This window comes from Myotis lucifugus, unplaced genomic scaffold, assembly GCF_000147115.1.
Source record: "Myotis lucifugus unplaced genomic scaffold, Myoluc2.0 scaffold_8, whole genome shotgun sequence".
NCBI classification, from domain to species: Eukaryota; Metazoa; Chordata; class Mammalia; order Chiroptera; family Vespertilionidae; genus Myotis; species Myotis lucifugus.
Genome location: NW_005871056.1, coordinates 6,823,265 through 6,844,296, shown reverse-complemented (window position 1 = coordinate 6,844,296; position 21,032 = coordinate 6,823,265). Strand labels below are relative to the sequence as shown.

The window sequence follows — 21,032 nt, the reverse complement described above, 5'->3', positions numbered from 1 at the left end:
GCCCACCCCAAAGTGCGGAGTTAACTCTGACAGACCTGTTTGGCCTGATGAACCTGTGAGGCAGGGAGGCCACCAGCTCAGGGCAGCTCACTTCTGATCTGATCCAGGCTGACTACCTGGGAGCTTCCCCTCTGCGGCCATGTGCCCCAGGGAACCCCAGGGGAAGAGTCCTACATCCAATCCTTATCATTCACTCAGCACACATCAGTGAACAAGCAGACCCCCTCACCGCACACACACTCAAATATCCCTGTCCTCCTGCAGACTACTTTCTGGGAGGAGAGACAAATGGTGCACACAATCAATAAGTAAACTGCACTATGTTAGAGATGATGAGTGCTATGGAGAAAATAAATCTAGGTAGGAGAAATGGGAGGGCTATTGAGATGGTATACACTGTGAGGAGGGTGGTAACACTCAAAGGCTTAGAGGAGGTGATGTCATCCACACAGCTATCTGGTGTTGGAACAATTGGATATCATGGGCAAAATCATAATAAAATGAACCTCACACCTTCAATAAGAGCTAACTCAAAATGGATCATAGACCTAAATGTAGTGAAACATCTATAATAATAAAAGCATAATATGCAAATCAACTGAATGGCCGAACAACGGAACAACCATCCAGATGACCACGCTATGACATCCACTGGTGCCAGGCCAGCCAAGGCAGGTGCGATGCAATTGGTCAGGGGGCCCCGCCATCGCCCCATGATCGCCCCACAGAGGGAGGCCCAGGCCACCAGCCAGTGGGGAGATCAATTGGGGGGCTCCGTGATTGGCCCAAAGAGGGAGGCCCAGGCCACCAACCAGTGGGCTGCAGTGGGTGGGTGGGGCCTCCCTCTACAGGGTGATCCATCGCAGGGCTCCTGGACTGCGAGAGGGAGCAGGCCAGGGTGAGGGACCACCCCTTCCAAGTGCCCGATTTCGTGCACCAGGCCTCTAGTAAGTCTATAAAACATTTAAGATAAGATTAGGAGAAAACCTTTGTGATCTGTGATTGGGCAAAGAATTTCTAGACATGACACCAAAAGTCTCCATAACCTGGATAAACTGAAAAATAAAAAAGAATAAATTCTCCAAACAATGGAGTATCATTCAGCTCTAAAGAAAAATGGAAAAAAGAAAAAGAAAAGAAAGAAAAATGAGCCATCAAGCCACGGGAAGACAAGGAGAAGCCTTAAATGCATATTAGTAAGTGAAAGAAGCCAGTCTGAAAAGGCTACATACCACACAATTGCAGCTGTTGGGCATTCTGGAAAAGGCAAAATTATGAAGACAGTAAAAAGATCAGTGGTTGTCAGGGGTAAAGGGGTGGGGAGAGATTAAGGCGTAGATAGTGCACAAAGGATTTTTAGGGCAGTGCAAATACTCTGTAATGGTGGACACGTCATTAAGAATTTGTGCAAACCCACAGAATGTAAACCAAGAGTGAACCCTAATGTAAACTATGAACTGTGGGTGCTAATGTGTCACTCTGGTAGGGGATTTTGATGATGGGGGAGGTTGCACATGGGTAGGGGCAGAGGGTATATGGAAAATGTCTGTACTTTCCTCTTAATTTTGCTGTGAACCTAAAACTGCTCTTAAAAATCAGTTTTTAATAAAAAAAATTTAATGGATAAATTGGATTCCATCAAAATTATAAATGTTTGCTTTGTAAAAGATGTTGTTTAGAGAAAGAAGGGACAAGTCACAGACTGGAAGAAAATATTTTCAAATTATACATTCAACAAAAAGACTTGTATGCAAAATACATAAAGAAATCTCAATACTCCATAAGTAAGAAAACAACCTAATTAAAATGGGCAAAAATGTTGAATAAACACTTCACCACAGAGTATAAACAGATGGCCAATAAGCACATGAAAGATATTCAACATCATTATTCACTAGAGAAATGCAAATTAAAACCACCATGAGATACTAGGACACGCCAATTAAAATGGCTAAAATAAAAAGTACTGACAATACCAAGAGCTGACACCTGTGTGCTAGAGACAGGCCCACTGCGTATGGACACCCAGAAAGTTCATTTTGAAACCTCATCCCAGAATCAGAGGATCTTCCCAATAGATTCCAGTGGGTCATTCTCTCTTCTCATGTGTATCCATCACCTTCAGCAGCTACCAGTGGAAGAGAATGAACAAATTACCATCCTTTCTTTCCAGGTTCTATTTCCATTTCCTTTCTTCCTCCCTGACTAGTTAATGCCCCATCATGAGGCTTCCTCTGGTCTTGTCTTCATTTGTTTACATTCACGAGAAATTGGAAAATAACCTCATTTTTTCAATGCACAGGGCCTGTATGCCAAAACCTTCAAATAGCTGCGACATCAACCTATTCACCTTATACCACACACTGGGCAGTAACTGCATCTCTCAAGGGACCAGGTCACCAGGTAGCCTTTCCTCCCCATGACTGACAGCTCTTCAAAGTCAGTCCACCTGGGCACCTCCAGGCCCTCAGAGTGAGCCTGAATGAATGATGCAGGGGCGGCTCCTTGGTAAGCCATGGCAGAACTGCCAGGTGGGTGCCCCCGGCCCTGGCTGTAGTGGAACCTTCTGAGCAGGGCCCTGTCCTAACACTGGCTGCTGATCCCGGAGCCACACACTGGGCAGCCAGTACTTCGGCACACACATCAGGACGGCTCCTGGAACACTTAATGATGCAGGGTTAGAAAAAGAAATCGCTGGGTGATCCAAGAGTAGGAGTGGGGGTTGGGGGGACTCTGAAAGAAAGTCTCAATTTGTTGGAGGATATTCTCCAAGCGGGGGCTTCCTGATGACTCAGCTGTTCCTGCGTGGGGACGCTCCCCTCTCCCAGCCAGCCCTGCCTGGGGAGAGAAGCCAATGATTTCCCACTCTATCAGGCAGAACAAAATTACCAATAAAAGGATACATTTAAAGTCCCCCAAAATAGAGACTATTGTTTACTGGGCTATTGAGAGAGAGAAAAAGATAAGAAAAGGTAGAGTAGGTGGACGCCAGCCGCCAGCCGTGGGAGTTTACGGGAAACTGTCATTTCTTGTTTCCTCCCCTTCTATGATGGGAGGTTAAGACAAAGCTCGGCCTTCCCATTTTGAAGAAGCAGCTTTGTTGCTTATTTTGTCCAAATAAACCCCAAGCCCCTTCAGGGCCCCCTTGTCCTTCCTTCCCTGGCTCTTAAAAGCTGGCCGATTTGCACGGGAGCGGGCCTCTCTGTTGTATCCCTCTTCCAGGCTCACTCCCATTCTCTTGCTCTAATTAGCAACTGCTTTTTCATTTTTGTATGCACATTCAAAGACAGAGATCGGGGGAGAGTGAAAGGGAGAAAGCAAAGGTCCGTGTGAAAGGAGAGAGCAGATGGCTTCTCCCTCGCCCCCTCTGTGTACCTCGGCCCCCATGTTGGCAAACAACACACAATGTCTGTCTACAGAGCCCTTTGTGGTCCAGAAGGAAGGGCCAGCACACAGCTACAGGCAGGAAAGGAGACTGTGGGGGAAAGGCCTGGAGACGCCTGGCCTCTGGGGGAAGCCAGGGTAGAGAGAGGATTCAGGCCATCGTCCCCTGGGATGTCCAGGGGTAGCCATCTCTGCCTCCTCCTCTTGGGTCAAGAAGCAGTGGGTGTATGAATGCCCAATTGGCTTGTGTACTGATTATCAGCTCTCTGGGTAGCAAATCCACTGCCCCCAGGACTGCAGAAAGCCCTCAGAGCGGAGGGGATCTGCTGCTCCTTTGGCTCTGTTAGTTCACAGGGGGCTCTCCAGGTGCCCAGGAGGAGGCAGTAAGCGCACCGTGGTGGGGTTCAGAGGAAAGGGGAATGGAAAGGCCAATCCCCAAAGATGAAACACGGTCCCAAATAACTGAGTTTTAGTTAGAGGAAATTCTTAGGGAAGTGGGCATGTAGGTGGGCAGAGATCGCCTCAAAGAGAGAAGGGTGTTGTCACTCTGGTATGTTAAATTCAACAATGAACAGCTTTGGTTACTGGTCCTTAACTAGTAGCTGGATTGAAAGATTTAAAATATGTTAGGGAAAAAAGGAAGCTTGAAAGAATTCTCATAAGCCAAGAATAACTGAGAATGGGGTAGAAGAAGCTGAAAGAAGCAGAGAATGCTTCAGAAAAATTAATAAGCACCGAGAAGCAGGGCATTCTACAGAGATACTTTGGGGGGGAGCTACTGTTCTTTTTAATAAACGATCTTATTATCAACATGTGTGATTATATATTAATTTTGATGACAAAAATTACTTTTGTAATATTTGCAATTGATTTCAATGACAAACATTGATTTCCTGTATTTTACTACCTGAAAGAATTCATTTTTATTGCAATTTGCATCGAAACAGTTTCCTAGGGAAAAAAATAAAAACAATGAATGGAAATAGCCATCCATTCATTAAAATCCTACCAATGGAATGTGGTTTCTCTTTTTTCTCTTTTCGAAGCAAGTCCAGAGAGAAGACAGACCAGATAATAGAATAAATGGAGGAAAGGAAAACAGGGGAGACAAATTTAGCCAAAGACACAGAGGGGAAGACAAACAGAACCAGTGAGAAAAGAAAAGCCCCACGTGACAAGGGTCTCCACATTCCAATGTAGCCATGTGTGTGACACACTCAGAAACCAAACAGAAACCCTCAAATCACCTAATTCCCAGAACGGGCAAAATTTTGCCAAGCCCATGATTTGGCAGAGTTCTTGCATATTCCACACAATTTCAATGAGAAGCTCTCTCCATCTTGTGCAAAGAGCAGATTGTCATTTTCCACTTGCAATGCACACGTGGCACTGACCTTATGTCCTCTGTCAAACTGAGACGTTACCACCAACCTTCAGTGAAAGGGTTTCATGACGCATGGGCTTGCGACCATTCTGTTGATTTGGTTCTGTGTGTGTGCACAATGTGTCACTCTATGGGACAACAGACAGACAAGGCCTCTGCCATCACTGGTTACTTCCTCCATCTGGTCCTGCCATCATCACCTCTGCAAGTGCACGCCTTGTCAGCAGGCTCACACCCGGTTCCTGACTGGTTTCTTTGGAGTTTACGCTACTCAACGCTCCTGGGAAGTTTTCTCACACATCCTAATGCAAAGCCCTTCTTCCTGCTCAGCTCACATCCTGCTTCCACAAATTTTGTTTTCAATGCGTTTTGTTTTGTTCTCATCTAACAGATGGCACAGAGTAGGCATTAGGGATGCAGAGAAGTATCAGGCGTGGCCCTGCCTACGAGGAGGGGGGAGGAGAGAATAAGACTGGGAGTTGGGCTGACGATGGAGGTGGAGGTGGGGGTGGTTCAACTGTACCTTCAATTCATTCTTGCCCAGGAGCATGGTCACCCCATGAACTCCAAGGCTACCTGGTCCTTAGCCAATGGGAAATGCAGATCAAACTGCGATGGCTTCTATCTCAGCCCAAATGGGACACTGAAAGCTCAGCTCCCTTCACAAATCACTGATGTGCCCCTAAGTGAATCCTGCTTTTCTCCAGCTGGGAAGGAATAGAGAATAGCGTTTACCAGCCGGGCCTCAGAGTCCTACGTTGTATGACCTTGGCAATGTTACTCAAGTTCTCTGTGCCTCAGTATCTTCCATTAAAAAATAAGGATGGTAGTCCTGGGTACCTCACAGGACTATTGTGAGGATTTAGAGAGGATGCAGGAAAGAATTTGGCAGAGCTTCTGGTATGTAATGAGTGCTCCATAAACAACAGCCACGCAAGCTGGAAGCCAGTCCAGGAACGTTCGCTCCATACCCACATTGTAACCATCAACATGATCTGACAAGGAAACATGGGACTGCCTCCTTAGCCCAGGTAAACGGGGCAAGTCAGCATTCTCTTCAAACATCAGTCATTTGCATGTTATCTTGATTACTTTTTTGCCAAATCTACACACCAGAGTTTTAATTTATTGTTTGTCTTTAAGTTGATTCCTTTTTTTTTAAAAGCTGAATATGTTTACTTTAATGGAAAGAAGGAAGGGAGGAAAGAAGAAAGGGGAAGGGAGGGGAGTGGACAGGAGAGGAGCAGAGACAAGAGGAGAGAGAGAGAGACTAAGAAAAGTAAGAGAGGTAGGAAGTCCATGGCCCAGAGAGATAGAATTGTTGCAGAGTTGGAAGACAAAAATAAAAAGAATGGAGGCAGTGGGCAGCGATCCAGGGCTAAGACAACACTCAGAAGCAGGGCCTGGGGGCTTCAGCAGGGCTGTGGGAAGGTGTGTGTTCCCGGCTGGGACATACTAGTCAAGGATGGGTCTGACACTGACTCAGGGAGGCTGGGGAAGGGATGGCAGGTCTGGTGAGAGTATGTTGGTGCAGAAGAAATGAAGAGGAGGCTGGAGGGAGGGAGGGCTAAGGGCTGGTGACAGGAACGGGTGGCTGAGGGGGAGTCACCAGGGTGAGTTGAGTCCTCAGGTCCCAGAGGTAAGCTGGGAGGGTTAAAGGGATAGATGTGGGACTGAGCCAAAGAGCTGAGAAATGTGAGGGGTAGAGAGGAGTCCAGAATAGGCCCCAGGGCAGGAAAGGAAGGATGGGTAAGCCAGGTGTGTTTCCCACCAAACCAGGCTGGGCCAGCCTTCCTGATGGACCACGAGAATGGCATGGCCTTTCAGCATCAGTACCTGCTCTTGTCCTGTCCTATCTGCGCACCCTTCACCTACCACACTCTGAAAAATGCCAAAATAGGTGCATGGCATATACCAAAAATGCCCTGTGAGACAGATGGATAAAGAACATATAAATGGTGGGATGCAGGGCAGGAGGGAATGGGGAAAGAAGAAAGTGAAGAGTGGACTACATCAAGGATTGAGAAAATGCCAAACTTCCTGCAACATGCAAATTTCCTGATTTAATGATGTGTTTTATAGGAAAGCTTGTCTCAACTCCTGAGGCAGGGCAACTGGTGGAACTCTGCCATGTTTCAGTGGCCCTCATAGTAAGACAAAGGCAAATTGAAACCGCAATGGGACGCTGGTTTTCACCTAACAGATTTGCAAAGATAAAAATGATTGATATTTTATTATCTTGGCAAAGGGACGGGGAATAGGAACTCTTACATTGTTGGTGGGAGCAAAAATTGGTAGAAAATGCCTTTGTTGGAGGACCATTTGGGAGTATCCATCAAAATTAAATATTTATATACTCTGATTCAGCACTTTTACTTCTAAAAATTTATTCATCCTTAGCTGTTAGAAAAGCGCTTGGCACATAGAAAGTCCTCAATACATATTCATTGAATAAATTAATAAATTTGTCTCACACATATGCTCACACTTAAGTGCAAAGATGAATGCACACAGATGTTTGTTTAAACACTGTTTAGAAATAAAAAACAGGAAACAACCTAAATGTATATAAATGAAGGACCAATTAAATAAAAGTGCATCCATCCAATGGAATACTAACAATCATTGGAAAGAATGAGGCAGATTTCTATGTAATAAAACCCAATTACTGTAAACCTTCATTGCTAGTGAGACAGGGGGTGGGGGAACTAGGTGAAAACCCTGTGCATTGTGCCCCAGTGCAGGTGGGAGAAAGGTATGTCTATATTTTGGGTGTGCAAATGCATGCACCCTCTCTGCAAGAGTCTATCAGAAATTGTAATTGTGTGGGACCCTGGTGAGGACCAGAGTGGAAGGGGAATTTAGTTCTCCTATGTATTAAGTATTCAAAATATTTTTTAAATATATTTGCATTGATTTCAGAAAGGAAGGGAGAGAAAGAGCGAGACATAAATGATGAGAGAGAATAATTAATCGGTTGCTTCCTGCTTGCCCCACACTGGGGATTGAGCCCGCAACCCAGGCATATGCCCTGATGGGGAATCAAATCATGACTTTCTGGTTCATAGGTCGACGCTCAACCACTGAGCAACACTGGCCGGACCCAAAATATTTTAAAAATAATAACAACGAAAGGTAACTTGGGATGAGAGAGATATGCACAAAAGTTCCACCTCAGGGACTAGAGCAGAGAGCTCCTGATTTGTTTCAATACCAGGATGTAGGGCTCAGATATGAACTAGGCTGCCTCGGGAAGTCTGACTGTCCCATCACTCGAGGTGTCTAAAAGCAGGGGGAAAGCAAAGGAAGTGCCATCCAGCGGGCTGGACTCCCTGTCCTCAGAGGTCTCATCTAGCTAGGAGAAGCCATCCTCCATTGGTTCCCAGGTCCACAGAACCCCGTGTGGTCCCCTTGCCCTCTGGACATTGCAAGCACTTTCTAAGAGCTAAGAATGTAGCAAATTCTTAGAAGTCAGAGTGTTCAATCTGAGTCCATAGTATAAAGGGCTTGGCAGTAGTAGGTGCCCAGGAAGTACCTGAAGAAAGAGTGAGCACAAGGACCACTCACTGCACAGGAACTCCAGAGGGGAACCCAACCTGCCTGGATAATTGGAGTCAGAACCATGCAGGCCTGCAGGGACATGACCAGAGTAGGCCCCCAAGTGTCACCCGAGACCAGGGAACTCCAGCCCCTACTAAAAATGTGTGCCCATAGGGTTGGGGGGCTATTCCAGACAAAGGCCAGGAACAAGCCAGAAACAAAAGCCCATGTCCTTGTCCAGCCCTTCTTCTAAACTGGGTCCTACCCTCAATGAAAGCCCTCAGGAGGGCTGGGCTGAGCCCTCCCTGCCCCTGCATTTCTGACCTGTGGTTCCAAGATGACTCTTGAGGCTCCCCACCATGCCCCCTTCTCCGCACCAGCCTCTCCAGGGCCTAATGTGGCTGAGCTGATTTCCTCCTGACCTCCCTGGCCATGAGACCGCGCGCGCGCACACACACACACTGGAGATGAGTCCAGCTTACCTGTAAACGTGCAGACGCATCCTGCAGCGGGCTGGGTAGGCACACAGAAAGGCAGGATGCCCTCTGCCATATGGGATAGCTCCTAGAGCAAACCCAGACATACTCTTCTGTAGTAAACTGCATCTCCCCAGGATCTGCCTACTTTGCCTTATTAATTGGCCCTCAAACAAAAGTGAAGGGCTCAGTTGCCTTCCCAGGTAACTGGTACTCCAGCCCTTAGCTCAGCCAGCAGGGAGAGAGTAGACAGGACATCTCCAGGCAGGGGCCCCTCCTGGAAAAGCCAACACTGCCCCTCTGCCAATGTCCCTGTCCACGCCCTGTTGGCAAAATAAGGCTCATTCCTGGCAATGTGGCCAAGTGTGGGATGCTTTCCTTCTCCACCTGCATATGGGTGGACCCTTTTAGGTCTTCTTTGCCCTACTGCCTTGAGGGAGAACTGAAGTCCAGGAGCACCGGGCACTGTCAGCCCAGCTTGTCCATGGCCACAAGCAGTGGAAACAGAACTCGTACCCTCAGAGTTCCCAGGGGCCCAGAGCTAAAGGACCCACTCCAGTCAGGCTCCAATTCAATGATTTTTCATCTCCATGCTTCAAACTCAAAAGTGGTAGTTCCCCCTCCAGGAGAGAAAGTCTGTGCATATAGATGTTTGTGCTCAAGTTCTGAGGAAGAGAACTGCCCAGCTCCAGAGAGAGACGGGGACAAGAAAGCAAAGGGGGCAAGTCTGACCACAGCGCTGCCTGAGCTGGGATTCAGCGCTAGGGGCCCATGCTGGTCCTTGATGTGGATTAGAGAGCTACAGCCAGGCCTCCAGCCCCCAGCCTGGCCACCTTCCCTCTGTCCTTTTCTGTAAACACAGAGCCTTAGACCTCATCCTTCCCAGGGAGCTTGGGTCACCCACCGAGACACCGTGCACCCTCTGGATGGCTCAGAGGAAGGTCAACATGTCAGAGCATCTGGAGAGAGTACTTCTCCTGGAGAGGTTCAAAGGAAGATGGTAATAGTTGACACAAGCTCTGTGTTATATAGTGCGGAAACCTACAACCACAGAGCATGACTCCAGCGAGTGCCTGGACCCCAAGCAAAATAAGGGACAACACAGACACAGAGAGAATTCATGACAGAACAGCTGGGAGAAGTTAGATATTTCTGAAAATACATATTTGCCTCTAAGGGCAGTTAATTTCAACAACATCCAGTCTCAGAAGCAGAGGCAGATGGTGGCTTCCCCAGACCTGGGTTCTAATCCCAGCTGTGATGTCAACTAGCTGGGGCTCCCTAGACTGCTGCCCAGAAATGCTTCCTGGCTACCTTCACTCTACGGACAATGAAGCAGTCAGAATAGATGGTCTCCCAGCATCCCACACATTCCCGCCCCAGCTTGGGCAGTTTCAGACTATATAGCTCTTCATGGGTAATGAGGGTGCAGTAAGTGCTGGCACCAGGGCCCTACCTACATGGCCAGCCTGTGATGTTTTTACTACCCACACCATCTCAGTAATGACCAGAGGGTGTCTTCATTGTCATCTTTGATAACACATATTTATTAAGTCATGGGCGCCTACCCAGGGCAGGTCTCATGCACAGAATATTGTCAAGTTATTCTCAGTAAATCTAGCAATGGCCAGGGTGAATCATGATTGTTTAATCAACACCAATGGCATTTGGGTGCTTCCACCCCTGTCTTTCAAAGGCAGAAGGGGCCGTGTCGAGCTTCCCCTTTCCTGGCCCCCTTTCCATCCTCTGCCACCACCAGGGCCTGGGACTGAGTCCCCATGCCCAGTATGCAGGAGTCGGTGTGGCAGAAGGGCATCCTTTTAGTTCTGTTTGCTGTTGCTCCTGCCATGTCACAGCCCATTACATCCAGCCAATTACATCAGATTCCTCTCTGGGGAGAGCTGGGCAGGGCCACTGTGGGGAGCAGAGGAGGCCCCAGGGATTTGTAAATGAAGTACCCTGTTGGGAAATCCTATTATGAAGCTCATCTTACAGGGCTGTGCTGTTAATGACCTTGGCCTCCCAAGGCCCTGGGCCCTGAGCAGAACTGATCTCCCAGGGGCTTAAGAGGAGGCTGCCTGGGCTGTGGCCTTTCTCTCACTCACCAGTCAACTGCAGAGGGACCAGAGAGAGCAGAAAGCATTTTTCAGTACCCCTGAATGCACTGCCAGCACAGTGGCCACACACACACACACACACACACACACACACAAACACGCTCCTCACTCCCTCAGGGTCCCACCTTCTCTTTCAGTATCTAGGATGAGGAGGCAGGTGGAGAACCAGAGCTGGGACCAGCAACCCTAAGGGAGAGCGAAATAGACCCTAGAAACTTCTTTTTCCAAGAGGAGCTAAATTAGACACATTTTTCTTTACCTTCGAATTCTGCAGATTTTTCGTCTCAACTCCCCCAGGCTTATAAATTGGCTCATCTCGGCTGCTCAAGTTGACAAAGGCACTGAAACTGTTGCAAGGTGCAAAATGTCCCTTGGGTTTCCAGGCATGAAAGAATTTACATGTAGGTAGAAAATTATCAGGGAAAAAGTCCCCTTTGGGGAGAGGAGAGGAGTGAAGAAGAAGCTGCAGAAGAAGAGACCTCTGAGGGGAAGGCAGGGAGGGTCCGGCCTGAGGAGTGCCATGGAGGGCTGCACAGGCAGTGACCCAGAGCACTCAGGCCCAGCTCGGGGCTGTGACAGATACATGATGAGTGGGAGACAGACACACAGAGAGATAGGCGAAGCAGGAACTGCTGTTCTGCTTTAAGAGTTGTCAAGGCCTGCCAACATTGAGTTGGGTTGGTCCTAACTAACCTGAGAGCCCCTGAAAAGTCCATGTGGACTCCTGGGTACAGAACCTGGACCCTCAGCCCCAACTCTTCTTGGCCGGCCCTGAGCAGGGCATGGGAATCCCGCAGGTTTGATGTGCCCTTGAGCACAGTGGTGCCCCTCACCCCTTGCTGTTCTGAGGACAGTCCCGAGTGAACAGCTGGTGCCAGCCAGCTGCAGGGAAGGCTGCTCTTTTCTGAGTCCATTCTCAGCTTCCTGTCCTTGCCTGCTCTGCCCAGAGCTCTTCTTAGGCTTCATAGCAGCTGAGGTGCCACGTTGACAATGTCTGGCCTCATCAGGGTCCCACGGCCCTCCCACGGCCCCCACCCCTTACTCGAGGTGCGGGGATGCTCTGAGCATCTTCTCCCTGTCAGCCTGCAGGCCCCATGATCAGTCCACCCAGCCTCCAGCCTGCCCTGCAGTCCCTGCTCCCAGACCCCTTCTATGTCCCCTCAGAGGCTCAGGTCCACCCTTTCTACACATCCCACAAACCCAAGGACACCTACACTGACCTCCTTTGGTGCCCCCTTCTTCTCAACTCCAGCTACAGAGATGGTCCTAGTCTGGACCTTACACTCGGGGGTTATCAGCCTGGGCCCCCACCAGACCCACCCAACAGGGTCTCAGAAGGGGGCATCTGAGATGTCAATTTATGAAATCTTTCCTGTGAGTTCTCGAGTCCACTCTGGGATCAAGAATCACTGCTTCGGAAGACCATGTTCTCTCTTGTGCTTGGGGAGTCTTCTTTCGCTGCTCAGACCTCCAGCTCACAAAGATCACCTGCCTAGACCACCTGCCTCGAAGCAGGCCTCATGAGGCACACCTTTCAAACGCAGGTTCACTGACCCACTGACCTGGCGAGACAGTGGATCACACCTATGTGCTGACTTCACTGGCCACCTCTTGACAGTCATGGAGCTGGACCTGAGCAGGTGCAGGTAGGTAATGACTGACGTTCAGGGCTCCTGTGACCTGTGTCTCTGGGTAGGAATACCACAGGCCAACTTCATTCCAGAATCCTATTCCTTTAGTAACCAGAGTCAGAAGGTGCGCGGAGAGCTTAAGGGCAATGACACCTGGCAGCACATGGCATTGCCTGGCTTACAGAGCAGTCTCATCTCCATTATCCTACTTGGTTTTCCCACACCCTGAGAAGTGGGCAGAGAAGATAGGACTGTCCAGAGTAAAGGACTTAACTAAAAACCACCAGAATGTCACAGCAGGGCCAGGACTAAAACCAGCTCCTCTCTAGGTTAGGCCTCTTCCACCTGGACACACTCCCTTCCCCTTTTCATCTACCTGTACCTACCCTGCAAGTGAGAGCTCCAGGAATGAAGGCCTAGCCCATGGGTCGGGGTGTGCCCTCTGCAGTGGATACGCTCAGGGACAGGAGCAAGGGAGGATGGTTATGTATAGCATTGTCATCTCCTGACTCCTAACAGTGGCTAGAGATGAAGGCTAATAAGGCAGCTCCTTTGGAAGCTCCAGAAGACTGTCCGTGCCTGGGAGGGCAAGCCATGCCCTCAGGGAGCACTCAGGGGCAGAGGCAGATCCAAACCCCGTGGGTACACTGCTCCGGCTAGGACCTGGCTGCCAGAGACTGTCCCAGAACCTGGGACCTTTCCTTGGGCACCCATACCGGATACTGTAGCCCTTAAGTTTCTAACAGACAGGTAAGGGGCCTGCCTGTGCCAGGTTCCCCCTAGAAACTGCCAATCTCAGCCCCTCCAGCATCCCAGAGACCAACATCAGCTCGTGATAGTTTAGGCTCCACAGCACAGAGATGGCTTGCAGAGGACCATATCTTGGCCTCCCTGCCCAGAGACAATTAGGCTATAGGGAATCAATTTAGCCATCAGCCTGAGCAGGGAAGGTGCAGTGTGGGTAAGGACAAAGCCGGGATTTCTCATTAATCCACTGTGCCATGAGCATGAAACTTGAACTGGGGACAGATGGCCATTTTCCTAGTAATTAACAATTTCATAGAGACAAATGCGTGATGGGGTCAGAGTCACTGGCGAGGTCAGCTGTCTGCTGGGATTCTCTGCCTGATGGGTCCAACCTGTGTGTGCAGAAAGGGTGAGTCGGGAACAGGCCTTAGACCATGGAGCCCTCGGGAACATGTGTGAGCTGCTTGCCCCACATTCCTCTCCCCACAGCTTCCTCTGCTTGCCCCCATCCCCTTCCCTTCCTCCTGCCTCACAGCAGCAACAACTCTGGGCCAGGACCACTCTTCCCTGGCTGGGCTGCCTAACTGGTCTCCAGGTGCTTCTGCACAACCAAGCGACTGGTCACCATGACTCTGACAGGAGGGGGTTCAGCAGACGCAAAGTGAAAGTCAGGAGAAGCCCCTGCCATCGTGAAAGTCTGTCGTGCCAGAACAATAATATAAAGAATATTCTTTCTACCAACCTGTAGATTTCTACCAACCCATGCAAAGGCTCACACTCAAATATCCAGTAAAGATCATTTATCAGATCCACATTTCTGTGAATCACAGAATCACCCAGGCTTTGCCAGTCTGGCTCCAGGGCATCAGTTCTCAGGACTGTGTTGGGAGAGAGTAACTTGCCTTTTTCTCCAGGAGAGCTGATGGAGGCTCCCTGTTTCTCACTCACAATTCCCTGGCATCCACTATGCCCCATGCTCATGAGCATTGCCTGTAGTGCCCCAGGAGTGCTGTGAATGGCCATGGTGCCTACCTGACAGCTTGAACATCCCTTGAAGACACACCATGGCCCCAGTCACAAATCTACCCACATGCACTTCCCATCTCAAACCAAAGGGTACAGAGCTCCCCAAGATAACCATCTGTGCCCATTGTCTCTGCACCTCCGGGGGAGAACCTGCCCTCAGCCCTGGGAAGGGAGGTCTGGCTCAACCATCAAGGTTACCAGCAAAGATGCAGAGATGCAGCTTAAGGTGGTGGTGACAGGATAAAAGGGGGTTTTTCAGGGTCTAGGTCACTGAGCTCAGCCAGGCTGCTGGGCAGCAGGACCTATGATGCTGCCTGATTCCTCTCCACTCTTGGAAATGCCACCAAAATGTGGCTGCCTATGCCACTGAAATGGCACCCTGGGCTCCCCATTTCCTCCACATGCCAATGAGTTTGCGAGGAGCAGTTCGTAAAGTCAAGCCAGGTTCACAATAGCTTTGGATTAGGAATGTACCCCAAAAGTCCAGAGAGGGTTGGAGGTGGGAGGGAAATTGGAAAGAAACCATTTGGATTTAAATATTTGTCTCCCCGGGCCTTCCCAGGACAACCACTGACAAGCAGCACGGACAGCAGAACTCCCCAAAAGAGAAAAGTTCCAATTAGCCCAAAGAAATGAGCCTGTTCCCAGAGTCCCAATTAAATCAGAACCAATCAATGCTTGCTCAGGTTCCTGCCATTTTGCCCAGGAAATAATCAGAAAAACAAGAGGGCCCAGCCAGCAAGTGTGGCGTGGCAGCCCTTTGAAGCCTGGAGACATCACCCACACTGTTGCAAGCTGCTGCACCTGCCCCTTTAAGAATTCAGCCTGGTGCCTGGGTCCCTACTCAGACCCTGACAAATGCCAAAGAGGGCACCTCCCGCCCCTCCTCCAACCAATGGGACAAAGAGGAGCGCTGTGGGACCAGGCCAGGCTGGTTTTAAAACTGTCTGCATTGATTCATCGCTTGATCTGGCATTCTCTCCCCTCTGCTTCCACACCATCCATCATGGGTACCATAACCAAGAAATCCAATAAAGACACAAAGGCGCAGCTCTCCTCTCTCAGCAGGCCTTAGAAAGGCTGTGTGGGGGCCCCAGCCCAGCCAATTAGCTGAGTCCAAAGGATCACAGAGCTGATGGGCATTAGCAATCCTGTCTGTGCCTGGCACTTCGCCTGCAGGTGCTTGGGGAGCAAGGTGAGTGAGGAAGAAACACAAGGGACGGCCGGGTGCTCAGATGGGATGGGAGGATGCCAGGGAAGACAGCTGGCATGAGGCTCATGTTAAAGAAAGAGGAGCTCCTATAGACCCCCTCCTCCAAGATGCCCCAAAGGACTAAGGCCGCTGAGTGATGGGTTATGGTCAAGGTGGTCATTTTTGAGGTCCATGTAGGAGGCCTTGCTCTTGAAAGAGTCTGAAACTTTGAAGGCCACAAAGGAAACTTAATAAAGGAAAGCGGAAACGAGTTAAGTCGGCTCACGTGAATTGCGCGTACTCCGCGGGAGCCGTCTTAAACTCGGTTCATATAGATTTGCGGTGGAGTGCGGGAAACGTGTAAACTCGGGCCGATTGTAACTGCGTATTACCAAATATTTCATTTCAATCGAACCCATACTTCAAAAGATATAGGCATTTTAACGCGCCATCTTATATTTTGGCGGGAAATTCACCCGCAACCCAAGTGTTAATAAAGGAAAGCAGTTTTCTCTTCCCCAACTCTCTCCCCCAAGTTCAGCTTCAATGCAGTTGGGCTGTGCACTCTCGACCAGCGGTCACCAACCTTTCAGACCTCACGGACCACCAGTGGTCTGCGGACCACCGGTTGGCGACCGCTGCTCTAGACCAAGCATGTCAAACTCGCATCCTGTGGGCTGCATGCCTCATTTATTTGGCCTGTGTTAGCCTTTGAGTTTGACATGCTTGCTCTAGACTCTTCTGTTTACTCCCAGAGAAGAGTGAGTTGAGATCCAGCTCAGCACACTGATTGCCACCTATTGGACATGTACTCCTTCGGACTGAGCACACAGTACCATGACCCCCACAAACTGCAAAGTCTGCATCACTCTGTAACATTCAGAAGCAAAGGTAATTCAACTCATGATAGCATCTCACCCCCATTCCAATAGGTTCATCTCCTTCTAGGACACGCCAAAACTAGGCCCATCCCTGCCCCAGGGCCTGGCACTGAGCCCCTGGAGGAAGACAGCCAAGCCAGAGGGCTTTGAGTTAATGAGCTACATGGGTTCAGTACCAAGTTGAGTGCTGTGGGAGCTGGACTGAAATAAACTAAAATATTTTCCAAATTCAATCACCTCTCAATTACCCTTGAGTGAACTGCCCATGACAACCCAAATCCCAAATTCTCTATGCCTCAGAGCATGGAGCTGGACATGCAGGGGTATGTGTGTGTGTGTGTGTGTGTGTGTGAGAGAGAGAGAGAGAGAGAGAGAGAGAGAGAGAGAGAGAGAGAGAGAGAATATGTCAATGTCCCAAAACTAGATACAACTGATGGTTAAGTTATTATCCACCATTTAGAATTCTTCCCATCTCTTCCCCTACCATTAATATGGACATTCTGGTTGGACACCATTAGAAAATCATCAGGCCTAGCACAGGGGATGAAGGTTACCCAGAGCTTTATAATATAAGAGCCATTGGGCTATTCTGTTCCTGTATAATCCAGAGCTCGAGGTGGGAAACCTTGCAGACTTGGCCCTGCTCCAGGTGGGCAGGAAGCAGAGGTCTCAAGGGGTCTCAGACCTTACCCTTGCAGGCCATGCTGTTTTCAGCCTCATAGCCAGGCTTGCAGGTACAGCGTCCGATAGGCACCATCCACTCCCCGTCCCCGTTGCAGTAGAGTTTGATGGGTACGTCTACTTCCTCTGCGTTGGGGATGCACATGCCCCGAGCAATCACCAGAGATGTGCTCTCTGCCCCTGTCATGGTCTCTGGGAACACTGCAAAATTTTGCACAATGCTGGGACACTTTTTAAAGAAGACACGGACAGAAAGGAGAGACATGCAGGCTCCGTAATCCTGAAAAGCGAGGTAAAAACCATTTCGAGTAAGAGGCCCAAAGCTCCGGACTTCTGTGTTGACCTTCATCAACCTTCCCCCGAAGTCCACCTGGGAGAAGCTCTCATCTGCAGCAATGGTGTCTACTTTGAGGTAGGGGGCCTCCGACCAGAAGGCTGACTTCTTGGTGGCAATGACAGAGTCAGTTTCATAGTAATACAAGTTGAAGGTCTCTTTGCAGGAGCCTGGGACGTTGGGGAGGCTGCTGCAGTCTCTCACAGTGAATCGCATTTCTGTGTAGATGCGATGGGCCCCCCGCCGGTTGATGAAGGTGGTGAGCAGCCAGTTGTTCTGGTTGGGCTCGAACACGTTGCACACCTGGTAGGTACGGATGGTGTTGAGGTTTTCATCGTAGCCACTGACTTCTTCCCACTGTACCAAGCAGTCCACAGGCACACACATGTAAAAACAGAAAATAGAAAGTGAGAAGACACAGAGAGGCAGTCAGAAGAGAAGCCTGGCAATGGAAGAGGGCCTTAGGAGCTCACCAGTCCACCTGTTTGACATGAGAAATGAACACATCTAACCCTAACCTGCTTTTAAAGGTCTCCTCTAAGTGGGCTTCAGAACACTATGCATCCCATCCCCAAATAGAAAAGATTTTACTCTAGAAAGCCTCCCTTCATCTAACCCACAACTCTCATGCTGTGACGATGGCTTATCACGTCCATGGGGACAATCTGCAGGTTTAGCCCCACATGATGGCAAGGCTTCCAAGCCACAGCCTCTACTCTCAATGGCCACTCTGTATATTAGGAGCATAAGTTCATGACACCCCCACCTTAGAAATCCTAATTTCTGAACCTAATTAATTTATTGTGATGAAGCTTCTTGATATCTCTGAAAAGCATATGTGAAACTTTTCCAAATTTCTCAGAAAACTTAGATTCTCATAAACTTTTGTTTTATAACTTCAACTCTTTGAAATAATTAGATCGACTATAAAACTGGTAAGAGTAGGGGCTGCTGAGAGAGAAAATGTCCTTAATGGAGGAAATTAAGCTTCATTTTGCACACATTTCAAGCAAAGATGTGATGGAAGAGAATATGTTACTTAGGGGGTAAGGAAAGCTTCTTTATAAGGAAGACACGACCAGGCTTTGTGTTGGAAAAGAGAGCTCTCATTTTAGTGCCCTGTAAACTGGAAAAAGAAAAACAATGCATTTATTAAGTGATATCTCTCAATCTTCCCAACAGTTCCCAATAGAACTAGATACTATTATCCTCCGTTTACAGACAAAAATACATCTTATAAGTCATCATGATCACATGACAATAAGAGGCTGTGGGGAGGAGAAGGGATAGAAAGCAATTATTTGAATGGTCAAAGAAATTCTCCAAATAACTTATTTCAGTAACAATCAATAAGGAGGGGGAGGGGTCCATGAGGTCCTGGCTTCATTAACTGAATCACTCAGGGCCAAGGGCCAAAGAAGAGTTGCTGGGCCATTATTTCTTTCTGTGCAGGGAAAGGAAGCAGCTGGGGTCACCCAGGACCCCAATCTCAAGAATTGGGGGTATTCCCGGAAGCTTCAGTGTGTTTGCTAAATAAGGAAACAAGAGGTAGAAGAAATTCAACTTCCTAAAGTGAAAAGAGAAAATAGTTTAAGATCCTTGACTATTTGGCAGTGGTGATAAAAGAAACCAAATTATGTCTATTTCTTTAAACATTGTGTTAATTCCTTATTATATACACTGTGGAGTTGAAATATATAAACTAGGATTCTTCATTAAAAGAGCTAAAAGCCAATGATATGTGTGCGTGGGAAATATACTACAGTAGCATTTTGCACAGAATTAACTGCCTGTAGGAGCAAGAGGGCAGAGGCAAGGCTATCTTTCAAACATGCACCTGTTAGTTACCCCAAGACCAGGCATAGAGAGCTGGCCCTGAACAGCCGGCCAGTATCGTGATCTTGCAGCCACTCCTGTTGCCTGGCCCCTGCCACGGAGGCATCTGAGCTGCAGTCTCTCCAGGGCCTGTCTTCCCCTGCCCCTCCCAGCACCCTCAGGGGGCCAGTTCCCTCCCCACCCTGCAGTCCGTGGTAAGCTCCATCGGGGATCCTTGCACACCACCAAACCTCACGTGGACTTTGCTTAATTTCTTACTGACTCTGTAGATGTCGAGGAACTACTGTTTATTCCTTCTTTAAGACTGTGCGTTATGTTCTATTTAAATGTGTTTGTTAAACTTATGTTCTGCTTGCCTGGTTTTCTGCAACCAGAAAGCAAATACATTAGGGAGAAGAAATAGCTGGCGGTGGTTTTCGTTGAAATTTTTCAGACCTCTCTCCCTTTTCATGGCGGTTTTGAAATCGTTTTCTCGCAGTTGACCCTGCGTGACTTTTGAGGGAAGGACAGGTTTATTTGGCTGCTCTGTAATTGTTTAAACACAGCAGGTCTCACGGTCCATATTTCAGTTGTGCTACATAAGGTCTCAGCAGGAACGTGCGGCGACTCTGTGCGCAGGTGAAGCCCGTGTCCCCCCTTTAGTCTGGGGGCCCTATCCCAGCCAGAATCCTTGACCCACCCAAGACTAATGCAGTTCTGCTGTGTGAGAGCAAGACAGGAAGCCCACCTTCCAGGGCTCACCTTAGCAATGAGAGTGTCACCACCAGTAGGTTTTAAATAGACAGAATGAGGATTTATACTCTTGTGGAGCGGGGATATTGAGAACATTTATCTTAGAAAACGACACTGATTGGTATTATAAGACCCAACAGAGGTAATTGTTTCAAACATTAACCTCTCTGGGCCTCAGTTTTCTCATCTGTAAAATGAGGAGTCATACTGGGTGACCTCGAGTCATAAAATTCTACCGATCTAATTGATTCCATGACAACTCCTAAGGGAGCGATCAAAGCAAATTAGGGGGAATACAGCCGCATATTCACAGGGAAGGAGTAGAGAGAAATTGAGAGAAAGGGAGTAACTCCTTATTGTTTGGAAAAATGCCACCACAGAGTCTCACATTCATTTCTTTCCCTGTTTCATTCTTCTCCTGCCAGCGGGTGCTACTGGGGGTTGCAAAGATAAGCGATCAGATCGGGCTAGAGGAGGTATAAATGCTTTCCAAGCAAGAGGCAATTAGGATCGGGCACACTGAAGAAAGAGGAGATTTGGTAAAGGGAGATGAGGGTGGAAAGGCACTCTCAGCAGGGAGGGACGAAGATTGTTATTTGTTTATGATACTTGGCATCAGTTTCGTTGCTTTATCCCTTCTGCATTCATCAATGGAAAAATATTTACTGAATGCCAACTTTATGCCAGGCATTCCATTAGCCACTGGGGATACAGCAACATGAAGCTTATAATCTAGTGAAGGAAACAGAAATTAGACAAATGTTTATTAAAATAACTAAATAATTACAATTGTGCTAACTGCTGTGAGTGAAAATAACAGGGTGCCAGGAGAGGAAGTGTACCAGATATATGGAGGAATGTCAGGGAAGACCCTCCGAGCGGAGAGGGAATGGATGGGCAGAAGTCAGCCAGGTGTGTCTACGGGGGCAGAGAGGGGCCGAGCAGCTGGGCCTGGGAACAGCAGGTGCAAAGGCTCTGTGATAGGGAAAGGTGCCAATGAAGAATGAAGACTGTCTAACACAGTGGTTCTCAACCTTGGCTCCACATTAGAATCACCTGGGAATCTTTTTA

At 48.5% G+C, this 21,032-nt stretch overlaps 1 protein-coding gene across 1 annotated transcript in view; it reads right to left on the bottom strand.

Moving 5' to 3' along the window:
* EPHB1 (EPH receptor B1) overlaps window positions 1-21,032 on the bottom strand; it is a 277,930-nt gene that overhangs the window by 238,146 nt on the left and 18,752 nt on the right. The window contains exon 2 of the mRNA XM_023749311.1: window positions 17,069-17,750. Coding sequence (XP_023605079.1) covers window positions 17,069-17,750 — 682 coding nt within the window. The remainder of the gene's footprint in view (window positions 1-17,068; window positions 17,751-21,032) is intronic.